The sequence below is a fragment of the Micropterus dolomieu genome, linkage group LG21 (genome assembly GCF_021292245.1).
Source record: "Micropterus dolomieu isolate WLL.071019.BEF.003 ecotype Adirondacks linkage group LG21, ASM2129224v1, whole genome shotgun sequence".
In the NCBI taxonomy this organism is placed as follows: Eukaryota; Metazoa; Chordata; class Actinopteri; order Centrarchiformes; family Centrarchidae; genus Micropterus; species Micropterus dolomieu.
This window is the reverse complement of record NC_060170.1, coordinates 13118612-13137921: the sequence shown is the minus strand read 5'-3', so window position 1 is coordinate 13137921 and position 19310 is coordinate 13118612. Positions and strand designations below refer to the sequence as shown.

The following is a 19310-nucleotide window of genomic DNA, read 5'->3' as shown; positions in this document are numbered from 1 at the left end:
AATTTAATTACTTTTTAAACTGCTGGGTAGCTTGTACCCCCCCCCCCCCCCCCGGATCAATTAAGTCTGATCCTAAACCTTTAACGTTACACGTTAATTAATTTGTTGGCTATATTTTGTATTATTGATCTGAATCTGCAAAGTAAGTACAATTATTAAATGAATGTAATAGTGGAGTAAAAAGCACAATATTTCCTTCTGAAATATAGTGTAAAAGTATATCAGAAAATGTAAATGCAAGTATCTCAAGGCAGTACTAATGTACAGTACTTGAGTAAATGTACTCAGTTACTTGCCTAACGATATGTTAGCTGTCTCTTCCAAAGTAAGCTAGCAAAGATAATAACGTTTTTAGCTAACGTGGTTTCTAGGCCTTCAACTCAAAATATTCTGATGAAACTCGAGATTCAACTGCACAAATTCAACAAATAAAACTTGAATAAAAGGACTGTGTTGGTCAGCTTCAAACTTACATAATTACTACGTTATCTTTTGGTGTTTTTGACAGGCGAAGTATCGATCAGGCGCCGATGTGTTGTCATACCAAAGATGAATCAGTTGCTCCGGCTGTGGGACATTTTGTTTTATTACACAAAGCATCTCCGCTTGTTGGGCTTATAAAACATTATCTATTACCAACCAAATACTATAATTTTGCAGTCCTCCATAATAATTATGAATGTATGTATGAAAAAAATGTGTATTATAGTTGGCAATAAGTAAACCGTCGGGACATATAGGCTAATGATATGATATCTATTAATAAAAATAATCGGCAAAGGAAATCTCCTCTTTTTTAAATAGGAATGGATAGTTTTGTGTTTTATGTGCCTGGTCAAATAAAACCAAAACAATAAGCACGGCTATAAACTACTAGGAGAAAAGGAAAGAACCGAAAGAGCACTTTATTTTGTGGATTTTGGGTGAACTGGCCCTTTACGATGTCACTTTTCACCACAAGGAGGCGCTGTTCATTACAATATCAAACCACAGGCACTAATAATCACCAAATCTGGAGATACCTTCTTGTGGTGTAATTGGGAAAAAACTAACTTGTAACTTTCGCTTTCAGACAAATGTAGTGCAGTCAAAAGTACAATAATTGCCTCCCAGATGTAGAGGAGTAGAACCTCGAATATACTAAAGTACAATACTTAAATATAAACGTGAATATAGGCTATTTAGTTACTTTCCACCCCTGACTGGATGTTGGTGGATCTGTGCAGACATCATCTGCAGGTCAATAATGTGATGAAATCAGACAGCAACACAAGCACTGAGTCACTTAATAGCTTCCTGAGAGGTAATTGTAGTAAGGTTTGGTTATATTGAAGTTCAAAGACAATCTTAAGTTAAAGAAAGAAGGTTTTGTTGCAAAAATTGGGTGGGAGTAGTTACGGTGTGTCACAGTTCCTCTTTCTGGGTTTCACAAAGCAACATTGTCTCCTCTGTGTACTTGTAAATCTTGTGTATGACCTCATGGGACAGTCTTCAGTTAATAGACTCTTAAAGGTCTGTGGGAAACATCACTATTTGGATTTTACTTCTCAGTGAGGTGACAAAAATAATATAAGTCACTGTTGATGTTGGTGTGTTGGCAAGTCTGCAGTTTAAAGCATCAGTGACATCTGACTCTGGGAATGTGTGTGTTTTTACTGCATCATAGTAAAAGCTTTCACACTGGAGTGAGAGGAAGGTTCACTCATGAGCTCTAATGTCTCCCTTTTCATGTAAGTTGACTTAACATCTATAACTATATACAGATATAATAACTATAACATCTCTTGAAACCAGACGTTGATTCACAGGTGCGTATATAAACACTATACATAACACACTATTAAGCCCATGGTTTTTATAAGCTTTTTACAATGTGCAAACTCAGCTGATCTGATACTGAGTTTGTTCCACCGATCCACACCCAAAGCATGACCCCCCCCCCCCACCCTTTGTCTTTAGGCTGGACTGTGGATCCACATTTGGTTGGCAGATGTGGAGGGTCTCGGTGCAAAATAGTTATAAATAGACCAGAGCCAAATCATGAAGGATTAAATTTATTCATCTATAAAAAAAAATATGGGAAATACAAAAACAACACAAAACTACATTCCATAATAAAACTGTTTAAAAATGGTTAAAATGATTCATGTCTACAAAGAGCTTTAAACCGCATCTTAATTGTATAATGAATAGAGAGACAAAGTAACGTAGCCACAACTGGGAAGTTATATTCTTTGTTTCTAATGTTGAGGCTGCATTTTGCATCAACAGCAAACAGACGTTGAGGCAATAATGTATTTCAGTAGCCGAGACAAGAGAACGAGCTGCTCAGCTATGTTTTGTAGGGAGCAGATTAGATTTTGGCAATTATTATTCTTATATATATACATATATAATTCTATTTCTGATTTGTAAAAAGCCAGACTGGACAAGACTCTTAATGCACTGACCTGAGGTTGAGGTACGGATCAAAAACAACTCTCAGATTTCTGGCTGAATGTTTCAAGACATGGGCAGGTATCAACTTAATGTATCAAACTCAGGCTGCTGAAGCTTCATTTTAACTTCATATAAACATTTGAAAACACTAACACAGAACAAGGACTGTGGATTTTGTCACCCATCACTTCCACTGAAAGGATCTTTTAATGTCCAGTTTGAACAGGAGGGAGTATTACAGCAAGAAAAACCTGCTTCAATGTTCATACGGGCATGTGACTGTAGTTTTAAGACAGACTCAAATATTTGTGAACCTACCCTTTTATCTTAGCTAGCTAGCTGAAAGCTGCAAAATCAACGGTCATAGGCTAAAAATGAGAAGCTTTTTACCCTCTCTTTATTTATCTTTCTCTGTCTGAAGTCATGGACCCATTGTTTGAAAAATGACCACGCATTGCGACTGGTAAATCTGCCACCGTCATTATTTTAAACTGCGTAAGTGCTTAGCAACAGATAATAAGGGGACGTGGCTTGAGAAGGGACTCGTGGGAAGAGTCAGATTAACAAATCATCTCTTGTCTTTCAGCACAACCAAACGTAAACAGAAAGTATTCCCATTCTGTGAAATACTGTACACACATTGACATTGACACATGAAGTACTAGTTATTTTGTATACTAAGATTTTACTTTTAAAACGTATGAATAGTTTGTAAAATATGGTTCCTTTTTTCTGTGCACAAAATGTGCTTATTGAGTCATTTCAGTCCTTAACTGAGTCTTTAATGCCTTATTTTGTTTTTCAAATGCAACTAAATCTGACGGTGCTGTAAGATTTTTAAGTCTGTTTTTAATGACAATTAAATTAGAGGCTATCTAGTAGTGCAGGGGGTACAGTTACAAAAACAAACACATAGACTGTAAAATCTCACATGTACACACAAACTGTGTGTACAGTATATACAGAGTTCTGTATTTGCATTCTTCCCTATAACGTCACCACACAAACACCCTTCTGTGAAACTTCTCACACTGACTAAATGCTTCAGTGATCAGGAGTGAAACTCAAGCTGGTTGAAATCCTCAAATGACAGCCTTGCATTATTTGTCGATCAAGAGATGGTCAAATTTCATGGGACATGGTTTCAAAAAAAGGTAAAAAAGTCCAGAATCCTTTAAGTTGACTCCTAAAAAATATTTAGGTAAAGTCTCAGGTAGAGAACATAAACTTTCTATTATTTTTAACTTTTTCTGTTTTAACTGTGGGTTTATTCCCTGTGTGTGCCATGACCTGGTCTCTTAGTGACCCAGGATGACAGCACAATAGATTTTATTTGTTCTGGCCCGTCTTATTTCACCACTTTCACACTTTGTCGACAACTGAAATGCATTTTCAGCATTTAGCAATTTTATGTTCCAACATCCCTTTAATTCCACTAAATGTGTTCACACAAACTCACAGAGAAAGACATGAAACACAACACTCACATTCACAAAAGCCTGTTACCTGAAACTACTGTATGCAGGTTTTGTAGTTTCGGCCTTCTTGGTAAAGAATCACATGTTTCTTTTCTTCTCTCTCCTATTATGTTCCTCGAGTATCATTCAAAGTTTCTTTTTGCGTCTCTCAGAAATGACAGAGGCACTTATTTTTAACCTTCCTGCTGTGACCCGTTTTCAAATGTTTTAACATCAGAAATATGTTGGGTTTTTTTGTTTGTTTTTTATATAAATAGTACTATACTATGTGCCTTGGGGGGAAAAAATGATCATTACTAAATTGTGGGTGTTTTATTAAAATGTATAGCATCTGTGGTCTTCCCAGGTCAAATGTGACCCACTAGGTGGTTCAGTGGGTCACACTATTATATCTCACACCACAAATACACTGACTGTTTTTCTGTGTTCTGAATTAATAAACTAAAAATATTCTGTAAAGTTAAAGTCTTGAGTTAAAGTTTCAGAAATAAGTATCAAAAGTTCTTTGTGAATATCCTGGCCAATATTTGACATATAGGCTTGTCTGTGATAATCCAAAATAACTCATAATTTCTGTAAGTTTTTCTCAAAAACAAGGTATAACTTCAAGTGAATTAGGTCTATTGACCATCAAAAAGTGTAACACTTGTGGTAATGAGTTGGAATGAAGTTTGCTAAAAAGGTGTAACAGAATTGGGTGATAATTTATACTCTTTGCTTTATAAACAAACCAAATTGGGTACATTTTGACAAAAGTTACATGGTCGATGGGAAGAAAATACCAAATGCTTTGCTTGATTTGTTTTATTTCTAGATGAAAACTGCAGTCCATTACAGTGCTCCTCCATTAGTATTTTACAGTGAAACTATCACACACATACAGTCGATACTATTGTAAGATCAATAGTCAAGATCAATTCTGTAAAGTTTTTGCATACAATGAAGACAAATTTTAAATAATTCCAATGAATGACATTTACTGTGACCTCCCAAAAATATTAGTCAGTCAGTCTGTAAAGAAATAGTTCAATGTTTTGGGGAATACTCATAATCATTTATCATGCCCATAGCTACATGAGGAGATCATGTCTGTACACTAAATATGATGCTACAGCCTGGTTGGCTGGTTGGTTGGTTGGCCAGCTGGTTAGCTTAGCTTATCATAAATACTTCTTACACAGTTTTTATGAATTAAACAAACCAGATGTAATGTGTTAATTAGTTAGCTGTACAGGTGCTTTTGTTGCACCAAACCAGGCTAGCTGTTTACCCTTGTTGCCTTTAAGCTAAATTAAGCTAAGCTAACCGATTACCAGCTGTAGCTTACAAGGTACATAAAACAAGAACATAAAGCAAGAATGTCATGGTGAGATTTGATCTACAGCCAGCAGGCACTTTGGGTTTTAGAGACATTACTGCTCATTCTCTTCTCATTGGCTCATTTTTTGCACTCCTCAATCTGCTCCAGCTCACTGGACTCATCTACCACCTTGCCGTTGATCATGGTTTGGGTAACGACTTTTACAATCTTCCTGGTCCTTACGTCGGGGTCTTCTGCAACACAGAATTAAACCAGGGTTAGTCCCTTAAATATAAAAACACTGAATGACACAGATCTTCTTTCTTTAATGGAGCAGCACTGAAAAGTAACATTAACTGTCAACTAATAAAAATACTGTGTGTGTGAGAATGACCATTTAACGACTTGACAATGCAGTGGACAGAGAGGCCAAAGCGATGGTGCAGTATACCAAACCAGGTGCCGTTTTATTTAAAAAATACAAACAGGGCAGCAACACAGGTAGTGAGACCTTACCAACAAAACAGACAGGTGCAAACTGATGCCTTTTATACTGTGTCTCTGGTACACTACATTGGATGCTTCTTTTAACAGGTGTTAATATTCTCACTTAGCTGAATTATCATAGACAATATGTAGAATATATTTTAACACATAATGGGTAATGATCTACTTCCTGCCATTTACCACAGTAAATATACATTTTTCCCAGACTAACAACCCCCCCGGGATATTTATGTTGGTAGCTCTTTTGGCCAAACACCCTGGAGCAGACACAGGACAGGACAGGTAAGTGTTTCTGTAAACAACTTAAAGTGTTTGCTAAACTAATGCCCTAGAAGGCTCTTTTATACTGTGATATATAGCACATAGAGATTACTGCAAAACCTAATTTAACTGTTGTCTTTCAATTATGACCAAATGTAAAGCCGAGTACCCAACACACTGATAAGTCAATCAACCAAAGTGATGTACACTATCAATATTCAATAATTAGAGTCAATAAATACTCAATATGAAATGTGTATCGTACAAAAGGTTCTGTGCAAATCCTGCTTATAAAGTGAAAAATATCGATACCCATGTGCCATTACGTTAAGTTATTTTATTTACAAGTAGAATTACTACCAAACCCAGTTTGTTTAGTACAATATTTACAAGGCAAATGTTGTCAGTAACTAGCAACAAAGTGCCCTTTGTTGTTGTTTGAGTCTGCATCAGTTTTTGCCATACTGAGGTCATGAAGCTGAACTGAAATGTAATATTTTAACAACTTTGGCCATCAACACCCACGAATGTAACCTAATGTCAGTAAACTGCACACAAGCATGCCTGTGTGTACCAACTATACGCCACAAAATATAAAAGGGATGAAAAAAAAAAAATAAGAGTCCTACTTTCACTGAGTGAATCATTATTTGTTGGGTGTCGCTTTTGTTAGTTCATCACATTCTGTGGGGGTGTGGAGTAATCACACCCAAGGCAAGAATACATGTGGGCAAAACAGAGAGTCTGCAAAACCTAGGAAAGGATCTGATGTTCCTGCATATGATCCTGTAGCACGTGGTCTACTGTAGGATTTAGGACATGTAACATTAGGGACTGTAGCAGACAGAAAAGACAATAGTGGGCCAGTAGATATATTAACACTTGCTACAGGAGCAAATTCAGGTCCATGCAGTTTTAGCATACTCTTTTTTACCCACATGAATTTTGGCCTTGGGTGTCGTTCCCACACAGGATCTGATGGGTTAACAAAACCAGCAAAAAAAACAAATGACTTAATTTTACTCAGTAAAAGATGGACTCACTAATATTCTCTCTCCTCTCTTTTTACTGTTTTTTGAACAAGCCAAAGCTGACTAACAAGTGGTTTTCTACAAGTAACATCTGTGGTGGAAATTGTGGATTTCTTGGGAAGAAATGAACAAATAAAGAAGTTTCAACTGTTGTCTTTGTGATATTTATTAAAATAAGAGTAGCAGATTATGTGATTCAGCTGAAGGGCAGCTTTCCCTGCCAAAGTGTGCCCAGAGAGTCTGGCCAAGAGAAAAGAGATAGAGAAAACATGTGGCTTATTTATGTGGAAACTTATTTGTCACAGGAATATAACAAAACAATCTCACAGGAGTTCATTGTATCAAAACACTGGTACACTTAGTGGAAAAGTATACCACCACATAAGATGAACAAAAAGTACATAAGGGAATGATTTTATTATTAAAAGCAAATACAGGTAATAAGTAATTTTGTCCTCACAACATCCTGCAAGAATTGCCACATATATGAAGAATCCATCCATAGTGGCAGTCATTGAGTACAATAATCTGAACTTACTTTTAGGAGGTGGAGGTGTTTCTTTCACCCTGCAGGACAAAAAAATATGACAACTTAATCCAAGAAAGCAAAGTACCGAGCAGAAAGCGTGTTAACTCAATATGTGAGGTAATTAGGACGCTCAAAGACATTAAACATAAGTTAATAAGTTTTACATTTTGGGAAAAATGTTTATTGTCTCTCTTGCTGAGAGTTACATGAGAAAATTGACTATTTTGACTATAAAATTGAAATTAGTTTAGCTTTAGCTCTTTCCAAAGTTTAATCTGTACAAAAAAATATATAATGTGTTGTTCTGAGATGTAGTTTTCTAGGTGTCCGCCCCCCGACCCATTTCCAGTCTGTGTGCTAAGCTAACTGGCTGCTATCTGTAGCTTATCCCAAAATATCAACCTATTACTTTGATTTGGGTTGTTAAATACATGCATATTCAATTGGTTAACCACAAACTACATGTACTCCTGAGTATCAAAATGCAATACAAGTCTTAAACAGGTATCAAGAAGTGTAAAAAACTAATTTGTTTTAAGCAAAACAAATACATTTAAACAGAAATGGTGGAAAATGTATAGAACTGTATGTAATTTTAAATAATGATCAGGGTTTCCCAGCCCTCACTTACATTTCCTCTCCTTCCAGCAGCCTCCTGTAGGTGGCGATCTCCATCTCCAGGTTCTGTTTGATGTGCAGCAGCTGCTCGTAGTCGGTCTTGTTGCGTTGCATGTCCAAACGCAGCTGAGACAGCTCGTCCTCCAGCTGGGTCAGTGTGGCCTGAAGACGATCCATCTCCACAGAGTACTTGTGCCCTGTTTCTCCGAGGTTTCCTTCCAACACGCCTACCTGTTAACAGAACATACAGGTACTAGAGAGCAACTTGTCCTATACAGTTTCACATATTACAATGTACAGTGAAGCATTTACTTAATTATGAAATGTCAAACTGCCAAACAGCATTTCAGCCCTTAATATGTATTAAGATACACCCTGTAGTTTAACATCGATAAATCACATCCACAACATTTATGAGATCTGCTGGGTTTCTTTTGTTGAAAGATATTTTGTAGGTGGTGCTTACTCAGAACTTCATTCCCTATTTTAAAGGCCAACTTGACTTAAGAAAAGAGAATGCAGTGTATATTATATTTTCAGAAACAGCACTAACAATATGGGCAGTTGATGTGTATGAGGTTACAGAAAAGCCCGACTGTGGCCTGATTTCTTAAAGGGAAGGTTTCCATTTTCGAGGGTGGGGGGGGGGGGGCATATTCACTTTCTTGTCAGTTAAATGAGGGGATTGAAACTTAATTGATATTTGAAGCTGTATTACTATAATTTAATTGGCCAGTTGGGGCTCACTTTGTCCGTCTACTGTTTTGTTGCTGGACAGGTATCATCCAGAACACAAAGAAGCTAAAACACAACGTAGGGTCAAGGGGAAACTGCAGAGTTTTGTGATAATTCTCGGAGGGTTTAACATTATGAGCGATTCCTTTCACATCGCACATTCACTTGATGCATTGTTTTGATGAGAATATTTTAATGTGCACCTTTCAGCTGTAGCATAGCTAACAATAAAGGTAAACACTGACGTGGATGAAAGGCTAAAGCTTAAAGGCTCCCTGTGAGTTTTTACCACCCATCCTCTATTTGTTGACCTGTTGAGCTCATCCATTCACGACTCCTTGCCACACAGACTGTCAAGCACGATAATATCTACTGTTCAATACTGCTCACCATTAGGCAAACATGCATGCACTATATTTGCATCCAGCGAACGCCTCTATATGCTGTTTGATCAGTGTTCACATATAGTGGAAACACAGACAAAACATTTGCTTGCTTGACTCTATGTCTTTTCACCCTGATTGATTATTGGAGCAGAATGAAATTGCTGTGCAGATTTTTACTGCTAGTAGCTCTTCTGTTGACAAGGAGAAAGCAGCTGTTGTCTATAGATAGGTCTAACATGTGCGCAGTTAAAGAAGATACAAATGTGACGACCTCTTCAGGAAAACAAACTCTACAGCTACAGGCCAGCGTCTCTGGAGTCCGAGGGGGTTCAGTGTCTCTTTTACTGGATATGTAGGACATCCAACAGCCTGAATCCTGGCTCTGTTGTTAAAGAACTAGGTGTCTAATTACAACTATTCAATATTTGACTAGGGGGTAAAATATTTTTCCTGGATAAAAAGGCAATTACTTTCTAAGGTTCACATGTTCAGACTACCAGTGGTGGAAGAAAATACTCCACTACAGGTAAAAGTTCTGCATTCAAAAACCATACTTGAAACATACACAAAAAGTACTTGTAATTAAAGTAATTAAAGTAATTATGCAGTATAATGTTCCCCGTCATTGTACTATTATAATGTTACTGCTATGTTGCATTTTACTGTTGTAGATGTTTAAGGTTGAGCTCATTTGAACTACTTTATCTACAGTTGGGTAGTTTAATCTACAGTTATTTGTATGTTCGTAGCGTTGCTGTCCTGTGAGACTAGGTTGCTCTAAAACGGCAACCTTTTATGTTCAGATAAACAGCCCTGTTTTCCAGCTGTTCCACGGAGAGGTTTTGGTTCAATTTAGCTTAAGAAGTAGGAAACCTTAATCCTTCAGTTTATCACAAATATGCCACCACTGCAGACTACAACCCTGCACCGTGTGTTAATGCAGCACTGTACCTGCTTCCGAAGACTGTCGAGTTCGACCTCCAGAGCCTGCAGGAAACGTCGTCTCTCACTGAGCTCACTTTGGGCACAACGCAAAGCCTCGTTGCTTTCTTTGACCTCCGACTGCACTGCTTCCAACTGTTGACACACATCAAAATTAGGTTCTCAGTCATCCAGGTCATAGTTATTCAAGGAACATTAAAATAAAGGGCAATTGGACTGGTCGAAGATACTTGCACGTAGTCTATAATACCACAAAAAGCAAAAGACCAGTATTAATACCAGGACAATATGAACTGATTCATGTGGTTACTGACCTTCTTGAGGTACCAGGCCTCGGCCTCTTCCTTGTTCTTGCGAGCAATGCCCTCATACTGGACCCTCAGCTCAGCCATGATGGCCCCTAGATCAGGACCCTGAGCCGCATCCACCTCCACATTCACCTGCTCATTTGCCAAACGCGCCTTCAGAGAGTTCATCTCCTGCAATGATTTAAAGAGGGGAAAGGCCAAGCAGAGTTTAATGCTGCAGCATATTAGTTTCTACCTCTCATCATGGTTATTGAAGAGCTGTTTTGATAGGAAGTCACATCTCTAAGGGTCTGCATCTTCTTTTGTGACTGTCACAGTGGTGAGAGAACTATTCAGAGGTAAAAGCAATACTACACTACAAAAATACTGTCAAAGTTCAAATTCAAACTCCTACTTTTATCAGGAAATTGTACTTAAAGGATCAAAAGTAAAAATCATGCATAAAGAAAAGGCTTGTTTGTTGGCATGCATATATATATATATATATATATATATATATATATATATCTGACTGACTGACTGAATTAATTTTCTTAAAATAACTATATTTTTTAAGAAAATTAGGCTATATTTCTGGTTTAATGCCTATATGATCATGCAGGCTACAGGCTGTCGGTCAACACTGGTGGTGGGATTGTAAAGTTTAACATCTGCATAAACACTAAATCTCACAAATCATTAAATTACAGAATTCCACTCCCCGAGAAGAAGTCCGGTTCAATCATCATACCAGTTAAAAATTACAGATGCACCTAGCTAACCAAGCTAGCTAGCTCCACAGTCTCGTCCAAATAAGGTCATGTCCGATGCCGCTGGTTGCAAAAAATCAAGATGGCAGTGGCTAAACTGCTAATCTCGAGGCTTCAGAACGGCAGTCCACAAACCAATGGGTGACGTCATGATGACTACGTCCACTCCTTTATACAGTCTATGGCCCAATCCCAATGTCCCCCCTAAACCCTGAACCCTCACAGACTTTACTGGCGTCACTTGGAAAGTGATTGAGTTAAAAAGGCTGCAAGGGCTCAAAATGCTGTAAACAGTAAGGGGACAGCACTTTGCCACTTTATCACGTTACCTTGACGATGCTGAAACATGTTGCACACTTTATTTTATGTTTTTGCCTGATTTTTAAGTCCTGCAGGCTCTTTCCCTACAGAGTGGAGGAGTATATTTGTCAATCATCAGTATTGTTGGTCAAAACAGCATCATTAAGCAAAAACTAAAATAAATAGTTGAATAAACTAAGTGTGTAAAGGTGGTTGCTTTCCTCCGATTTCATGTGTTCTATGCAGCATCTTCAGTTAAGAAAAATTCTAACAATGTTCTCAGCGTTCGTGTCGATGCTTGTTTGTTTACTGTTTTCCTTCTTCTTCTCCTCTTATAACAAGGATTTGCCGGGATTTTTCTTTTGCTTCTGGGCTTCCCCTGGTAACCCTCGTGTTTCACGTCATACCGCTATGAACTGTGGGCGATTCCCTCGGGCAAAGTCTGCAGAAATGCGGACTTACGAAAAGGGTCTAAAAAAAAGGGCTCAAAATGTCCGCGAGAGAGCCCTCGCGCACTTGACGATATGACAGTGGGACAGCCCTAAGCCCTCACGGACTTCCCGGGAACGCGCCTCAAAGTCTGTGAGTCTGTGAGGGTGGACATTGGGATTGGGCCTATGCCTGTACTACACAAATTAGTCACGTGTAGGAGCAGGCGGTGTTGTTAAGGGAAGCTACAATGTGCAGGTGTGCTGCACTCAGACTGTATAAAAAAAGGCTGCACTATAGCGTCTGACCCTACACCAAAGACTTAGAAAATATCTAGTTACATGAACAGGTGTGGCGTCACTGCAGGGTTGAGTGAAGGTGATGCCAGTATGTGTATAACACTGTGTTGCCATCTAATCCCTTGATGCAGTCTCCCAGGAAGGCTGTATTTATCCAGAGAGTGAGAGAGAAAGAGATCGACCGATCTGCAGCTTGTGTGTCATTATTGCAAGTATATGTTGTTTTTATTATGCAATTCCTGCGTTGATGTGCCACACGGGTCTCTACATGTAACTAGAAACTTTTCAGTGCACCTGACCAATGTAGCGTCACATAACACCACACCTGCTTCTGCACCGACCTAGGTTAGGTGGAGTACCAGCTGGACAGGCAGGTAGGCTATGCATTTGAGGTACTGGTGTGCACATATATTAATATGTTGCACCCCCCATACAGCTAGTCTGAAAACTGTTGTCCTGGGAAGTAACGCAGAATTGAGAACATGCTAATGTCTCATATTGAGTTTAATCCATCCCTTACTACTCTTGTGGTTTTAGCTTTGTAAGTGTGGTGAGTAAAATGTCCCAATGAACAGCAATTTAAGAATAAGAGCCATGTTGACAAATACCAGGGTTTCCTTTCTTTTAACTCACCTTTCCTAATTTGCTGTTTGCTAACCTAACTAGCTAACCTGTGTAGTGCAGACCTGGACTAGGTTAGGTTAAAACTGTGTTACAGTAATCTAAATATGGAAACAAATCTAACTCGGGTATTATTAATACCTCAGACAATATTAATATGGCAATATTTACAAAGTTACAGTTTTCTAATGTTTTTTAGCAAATATTTACCTACTCGATGCTATGCTGCAGTGAACTTTAATTGTTCCTAAATGAACTCGTACTTATTTCATACATTTTTTGATCACCTCATCATATGCAAAATATTAAAATTTTTACTTCAATGTTTGCATTGAAGTCTACAGGGATGAGCCTGCAAGGCTCAGTCTACATCCTGGACACCACACCTTACTGTCTAAATACACACAGTCCCTATGGCTGAATGGGCTCCTGGACTATGAGTGCTGTCTTGTCATCTTAAAGCACCATGGCTACAAAGAAAAAGGGTGTGTCTGTACACTTGATATGTTTAAGACACCACCGAATAATGTTAAACCTTCTGCAAACTACTACAGCGCTGGTTTGGATCAACCTGTTTCAGTTGTGCTGCTGAAAAAAACTGTAATGTGTTACAACTCTGAGGAATGACTCATACTGAGATGCAGGAAACTTGGCTTTCATGCAGCTCGGAGAACACACTCCACATCACAGACATGCTACATTTGACAACTTGTAAAGTGATTATCTTGATGAGTAAACACTCATTGATCACGTCTGACGTGACCTGTGCACCTTGGCAGGGATCTCACCTCATCGTGATTCTTCTTGAGGAAGTAGAGCTCCTCCTTCAGGCTGTCCAGGTCTCCTCGCAGAGTGCCGATGATCTGGTCGTGGTCAGACTTGGCCCTCCTCAGAGCCTGACAGTCCCTCTCTACCGACTGGCACAAAGTGGCCTCTGCCTCCCATCTGCAGCAGAAACACAGTGGTCCCAGTTTGTGCCTCTCATGTATTATTACTTTTGAGTCCCTGCCAATCTTACAAAAACCCCAAAGGGCCATTCAGAGTTTAAGCATCCTCAGAAAGTAAAAGTCTTCTGTACCTGTGGATCAAAAAGTATTTCATCTGCTGCAGCAACTTTCCAAGTTGCGATTTGTCTTACTCCAAACAAAAATGGTTGTCAGAAGTAAAATCTGAGGCTCAAGCCGTATGATTCATCAATAAAATAAAAGGAGTTCAGTCTGTATTAACGTTGTGTGTTAAAGTTAATTCGTAACCTTGGAAACTATAGTTTGGCCAAATGTGATTATTTGGTCAAGCTTTATTAATGTTAAAAAATTTTGTTTTTCATTATTTTATATTTTCATAAAGACTTTTTCCTTGTGTCACACAAAACAAATAAGGATAAATGTCACTTCCTGTTGCTATCTTTTTTGGGGGATTTAAAAAAAACAAACAAACAAACAAAAAGACTTTTAATGCGCATCTTCCATCCAAATGTGCAGAAGAGTTTGTGTACAGCAGTAAACTGTTACTAAACACCCATCATTTTTGAAAAAGATCTCCAGGCATTTATCTCTCAAAACAGATGCTCATCTAATTTAAGCACTACATACACACAGTAAAAATACTCCTTTACAGGAAAAAGAGCTGCATTTGAAGCACATAAGTATTATCAGCAAAATATATGTACAGTAGGTAAAAGTACCTAGGTATATCATCATATTATACTGTAGCTACTTTATTATATTATTGGTTTATGGAGGGTATAAGGAGAGAGGCAGTACAGATTGTTAAGATATTAAGGCAAAGTTGTGATTTGACTATATACAGTAAATCAAAACTGACTTGATTTTACTTGATTGATTGCATTAACATGAAAACAGCATTTTAATGTTGGTCAAACCGAAGCTACTTTAAACAACTTAATATGCGGTTTTGGTGTGTAAAATCTTAATCTGAAAAGTAACTAACGACTACAGCTGTCAGATTAAAGTAGTAAGGTAAAAAGTACAATACTTTCCCTGAAATGTAGTGGAGTAGAGTGGCATAAAATGTTAATATTTAAGTACAGTACCTTGACATTGTACTTTAGTACTACAGTTCTGGAGTAAATGTACTTACTTTCCACTACTGATAATAAGACGCGAGAAGCGCAAAGTGTGATTAGTAGTAACACATGCAAACAAGCACAGGACACATGAAACCACTCATGAAATCCCAGAATGGATGCACAGGTGAAAAATATCATGCAAAGACCTGCAGTACAATTTGCTGCTAACACATCAATCACTTCCAATTGACGTATTACACCTTCACATCAGGCCACGGAACATACCATCACCACACTGTGAAAAACATCCCGACTCCAACATCATTCCTCCAACTTCACTATGTATCTCTGATTTGCACAACCCATCAGACCCTGCGCACACTGATGGCACTGGTTGTTTGTCTGCTGCGGGTGCATGAGCACCGTGGGAATGGGGCTCTTATTTCGCAGCCTGACATAAAGGTCATTTATTCACATTGCTTTGCAGTCTGGCGCTCCCATGCGAACACTCACAGGCAAGTCAAAGAAAGGAACCTCTGTGTGACACTCACTTGACCCTGAAGTCATCGGCCGCCAGCTTGGCATTGTCAATCTCCAGCATGAGCCGGGCATTCTCCAGCGTCTTCTTTCTCACCTGAGCAGGAAACATGGAGGAAAGTTAAATTGAGATCTCGCGTGTAGGACTAAAGATCGTTTTTTACATTTGTTAGTGTGCTGATTTGATATAAATCAAATGCTCCCTGAATCAAGGAACGTGAATTGTTAAATTTCATCTAATGGACACTGACCTCCTGTCCGATGGCATGTGCCTGAGCCATCTTCCCCTCGATGTTATGCCCTTTTGGAGCCCTCTCCAGCATGAGCTGCTTGATCTTCACCTCCAGTTCAGAGTTGGACCTCTCCAGCGAGCGCACTTTATCCAGGTAGGTGGCCAGCCTGTCGTTCAGGCCCATCATGGTCTCCTTGTCGCTGGTGCCCACATTGAGGCCGTTGAGGGAAAGGCTGGAGCCCAGCATGTTGAGGCCATTGCCAACTGAGACAGAGCGGGACAGAGAGAACGGGCTGATGGAGACGGGAGGCTTGGAGCGCATGCTGCGAATACTGTCCTTCACAGACATGCTGGAGAAGGACGGCTGACGTACCGAGAAGCTGCGCACAGAGAGGGTGGAGGCCATGGTGTCCACTGCAGAGGATTCAGAAGAAAGTGTTATCGAAAGTACAAATGAGACAAAATCACATGCCTTTAAGATTTCATTTGATTGGTTGATGAGAATGATATTGTGCCAAAAAAAAAAAGAGACACTTTTTTTTGTTTGTCATTTTGCATCTGTCTGTAGTGATTTGCATGCGTTTGTGGTTAATTTAGTGTGTCTTTGTAGTCATTTTAAGTCTCTATGAAGTCATTTTATGTTACTTTGTTGCTGTTAAGCATCTCTAGTCAGTTAGTGTCTCTGCATGTGTTTGACTTTCTAACAGTCACAGATGGTAGGCTCATCCAGCAATCCATCCACCTCACAGCTACCAAATGGATTGATAAAGCATGGTGCAAAATCTTAAACTGTATGTCTCTGTTCTTGTTAGTAAGTTATTTAAAAATGTAACAGTATAATGCGGAGGATCTACTAGATTTTAAGGGCATCCCTCCATCTGGGACAATTTGTGTCTGACCCGCTGTGAGCTTTAAATCTGCTTCCTCCTGTGTGAAATTGAGAACTATATCGCTCGTTCAGTGACATAATGTGACATTATGCGGTTATTTGGTGACTAAGAACAGAGAAGAAAGAACAAAATAGTACTTACATTGAGCTCAGTTGTTCAGGTCTGCTCTTGTGCTGCTTGGTCAGGTTTTGACCCTGATGGTGCCAGTAACTGTTGTTGCTGGACCAGATTTCACAGGTGAGTTTGACTGCAGAGGCATGACTTTCTCTGTTAGGGGTGGAGCCAGTGTTTGTGTGTCCAATCCCACAGCAACAAACTGGAGGATGCAACTTGACGCCTTGTAGAGGATTGAAAGTGTGGTGTCAGAACTTTAAATACACTTTATTGTCTGCAGCATTGCTGGTTTGCAAACAGAACCTGTAAGTTGATTGTTATGTTGTTAACAGTAGTGCATTCTCTCCACTTCTGTACAACCCACAAACTGACCTTTAGGGCTATTTTTGGCCTCATTTCGCCATACAGTGACATCAGGTCAGTCAGGTCTTCGTCTGACCTGTATGGTGAAACTTGGAGGACAAACTAGCTAGCAGGCTGGAAACAGGGACCCTGCTGTCTCCACATTTATTCTATTGAGTGTGGACACAATGCACAGAGGAATGTGAGAAGCTGGCTTCACCTGAGGATGGTCCGGCGGGATGGGGAGAAACAGGAGGAAGCAGGAACAATGGAAAGACAGAATGAAAAGAAAGTGAAGACCCCTGAGAAATGCAGGGCGTAGGTCCGGCTGAACTGGAAACCTGGCTTATATTTACCACAGCCCTCTCTTGCTGTTATACAGTATGTTACTGTATTTTAAAATTCCTCTGGTGTGCATTATTCTCCCCGTAGGATCAGATCACACAGTGACACTGAACTGGTTTAGTGCCTTACATGCCTCTCACTCCAGCCAACCCCACAAACCCTTACCTTGCAACACACAATCACACAGACACACAAAAACACTGCAAAAGAACGAAAGAAATGCACCTCCAAGCTGATCCATGATCAAATTGAGACTTTAACAGCAATAAAGGAGATGTAACTTCAGGGCTGCAAACTGATTGATTACATTCTTGGACTGACAGCATGGAAAGTTTCTTTTGTGCTGTTTGTAATCTGAATATAGAAGTTATCACATACCTGGCTTTTACAGGGGGCACAACACAATAACATGTTAACTCTATTCAGCTCTGTCCACAATGAGTTTGAATGAAGTCCAGCAAAGGCCCAAAAAAGAAATATTACATTTCCTGTCTTCTTGAAGCTGGTATTTATTGCTGGACACTTGTGCTTGATTTCGTAACATTGAACAGGCATTTGACGCAGTGCAAACAGCTCTTACAACAACACAATCAAATACATATCATTACATATGGAGCTCAGTGTTTCTATTTTATGCTACTTTATATTTCTACTTCATCACATCATTTCAGATGGAAACTTTTTTTGTTCTATTTTTACTTTTATTTTATTTTACTTTTTATTCTCCAACATTACAGATTAAGACTTTAACTATGTTAAAATAAATGATGAAGTTTATTAAACAAAATGCATTACTAAAGATTAAACCAGTGGTTCCCCACCTTTATGTCTGATGACCATTTACACATATTTTTGGAAATTCCCCCTCTAAAATTCTGAGATGGTTTCATTGAGACAACTCTTTGAGGCCTGAAGTAGGGCAAATGATTCATTATTTGTAAGTGCGATCACCTGGCCTGCCCTTATTACTATCACGCCTGGGACCAACACACAATAAAAAGTCGGAAAAGTCTTTACTTGCAGGCGAGATCGGCAGTCAATCGACACAGAAAAAGAAAAAGACAAAGAAAAAACAACAACAAAAACAAGGCTAAAGCAGAGTTGAGGTACAGGGAAAATGTAAAAACTATCACTAGGAAAACACTGAAACTGATTGCTGGAACACTTACTGTGAGGAGTAAAGATGAACTAGCAATGGACAAAGGAAGCAACCCAACTAAAACACAAGGGAGAAGGGGTAATGAGACACAGGTGAGACAATGAGGCCAGGGCAGGCACATGCTGGAAACACAGGGGAAGGAAGTGAGGTCTCTGAAATGAGAGCCAAAGGTGAGAATATTGACAAATAAAACAGGAAACACTAACTGATAACAAACTGGAAACGAGAATTAAGAAACATACCTTAATCAGAAACAAGATGTGACATTTTCCATTAATCATCTAGCAACCCCTCAGATTTCTTCTGCGAATATTTGCAGGGACCCAACCCCTAGATTGAGAGTATTTTTACTTCTGCTGCTTTTTGGGCAATTTGCTGTTTATTGTTTGACTTAAGTAAGATTTTGAATGAAGGGCTTTTAATTGCAGTATGTTTACATTGTTGTACAGTAACTTAAGTAAAAGATCTTCTTCTACGTATCCTTTTTCAAAGAATACACATGAACGTTATGCCTCTTAAGTGTGTATCTGTGAGGGATTACTGTTACATTGAACTGAATGCATGTTACATTGAACTGAATGCAGATGAAGCAATTATTAGTTGTAGGGGAGAATACTGGCCCACTTCAAGCACTGACTGTGACTCTGAATAAGAATATACACACATTGACACACACACACACACACACACACACACACACACACACACACACACACACATACACATCTCT

At 39.0% G+C, this 19310-nt stretch overlaps 2 protein-coding genes across 4 annotated transcripts in view; both read right to left on the bottom strand.

Moving 5' to 3' along the window:
• Positions 1-713, bottom strand: part of LOC123960801 (protein shortage in chiasmata 1 ortholog) — a 15930-nt gene extending 15217 nt beyond the window's left edge. For 2 of the 3 annotated variants that reach the window (XM_046035760.1, XM_046035761.1), the window contains exon 1: positions 474-712. In XM_046035760.1, coding sequence (XP_045891716.1) covers positions 474-475 — 2 coding nt within the window. In that variant the 5' untranslated portion in view covers positions 476-712. Of the gene's footprint in view, positions 1-473 lie in introns of all 3 variants that reach the window. The other variant, XM_046035762.1, reaches the window with a different exon arrangement.
• A 3999-nt stretch (positions 714-4712) lies between these two features.
• On the bottom strand, positions 4713-18614 carry LOC123961047 (keratin, type I cytoskeletal 18-like). The gene is made up of 11 exons (XM_046036151.1): positions 18591-18614; positions 17107-17296; positions 16762-16957; positions 15750-16144; positions 15513-15595; positions 13721-13877; positions 10541-10705; positions 10236-10361; positions 8177-8394; positions 7555-7583; positions 4713-5471 (listed from the first exon to the last, which is right to left on the bottom strand). The coding sequence occupies exons 4-11, from the start codon at positions 16134-16136 to the stop codon at positions 5356-5358; spliced, it is 1281 nt and encodes a 426-aa protein (XP_045892107.1). The 5' UTR covers positions 16137-16144; positions 16762-16957; positions 17107-17296; positions 18591-18614; the 3' UTR covers positions 4713-5355.
• Between the last annotated feature and the right edge of the window lie 696 nt (positions 18615-19310).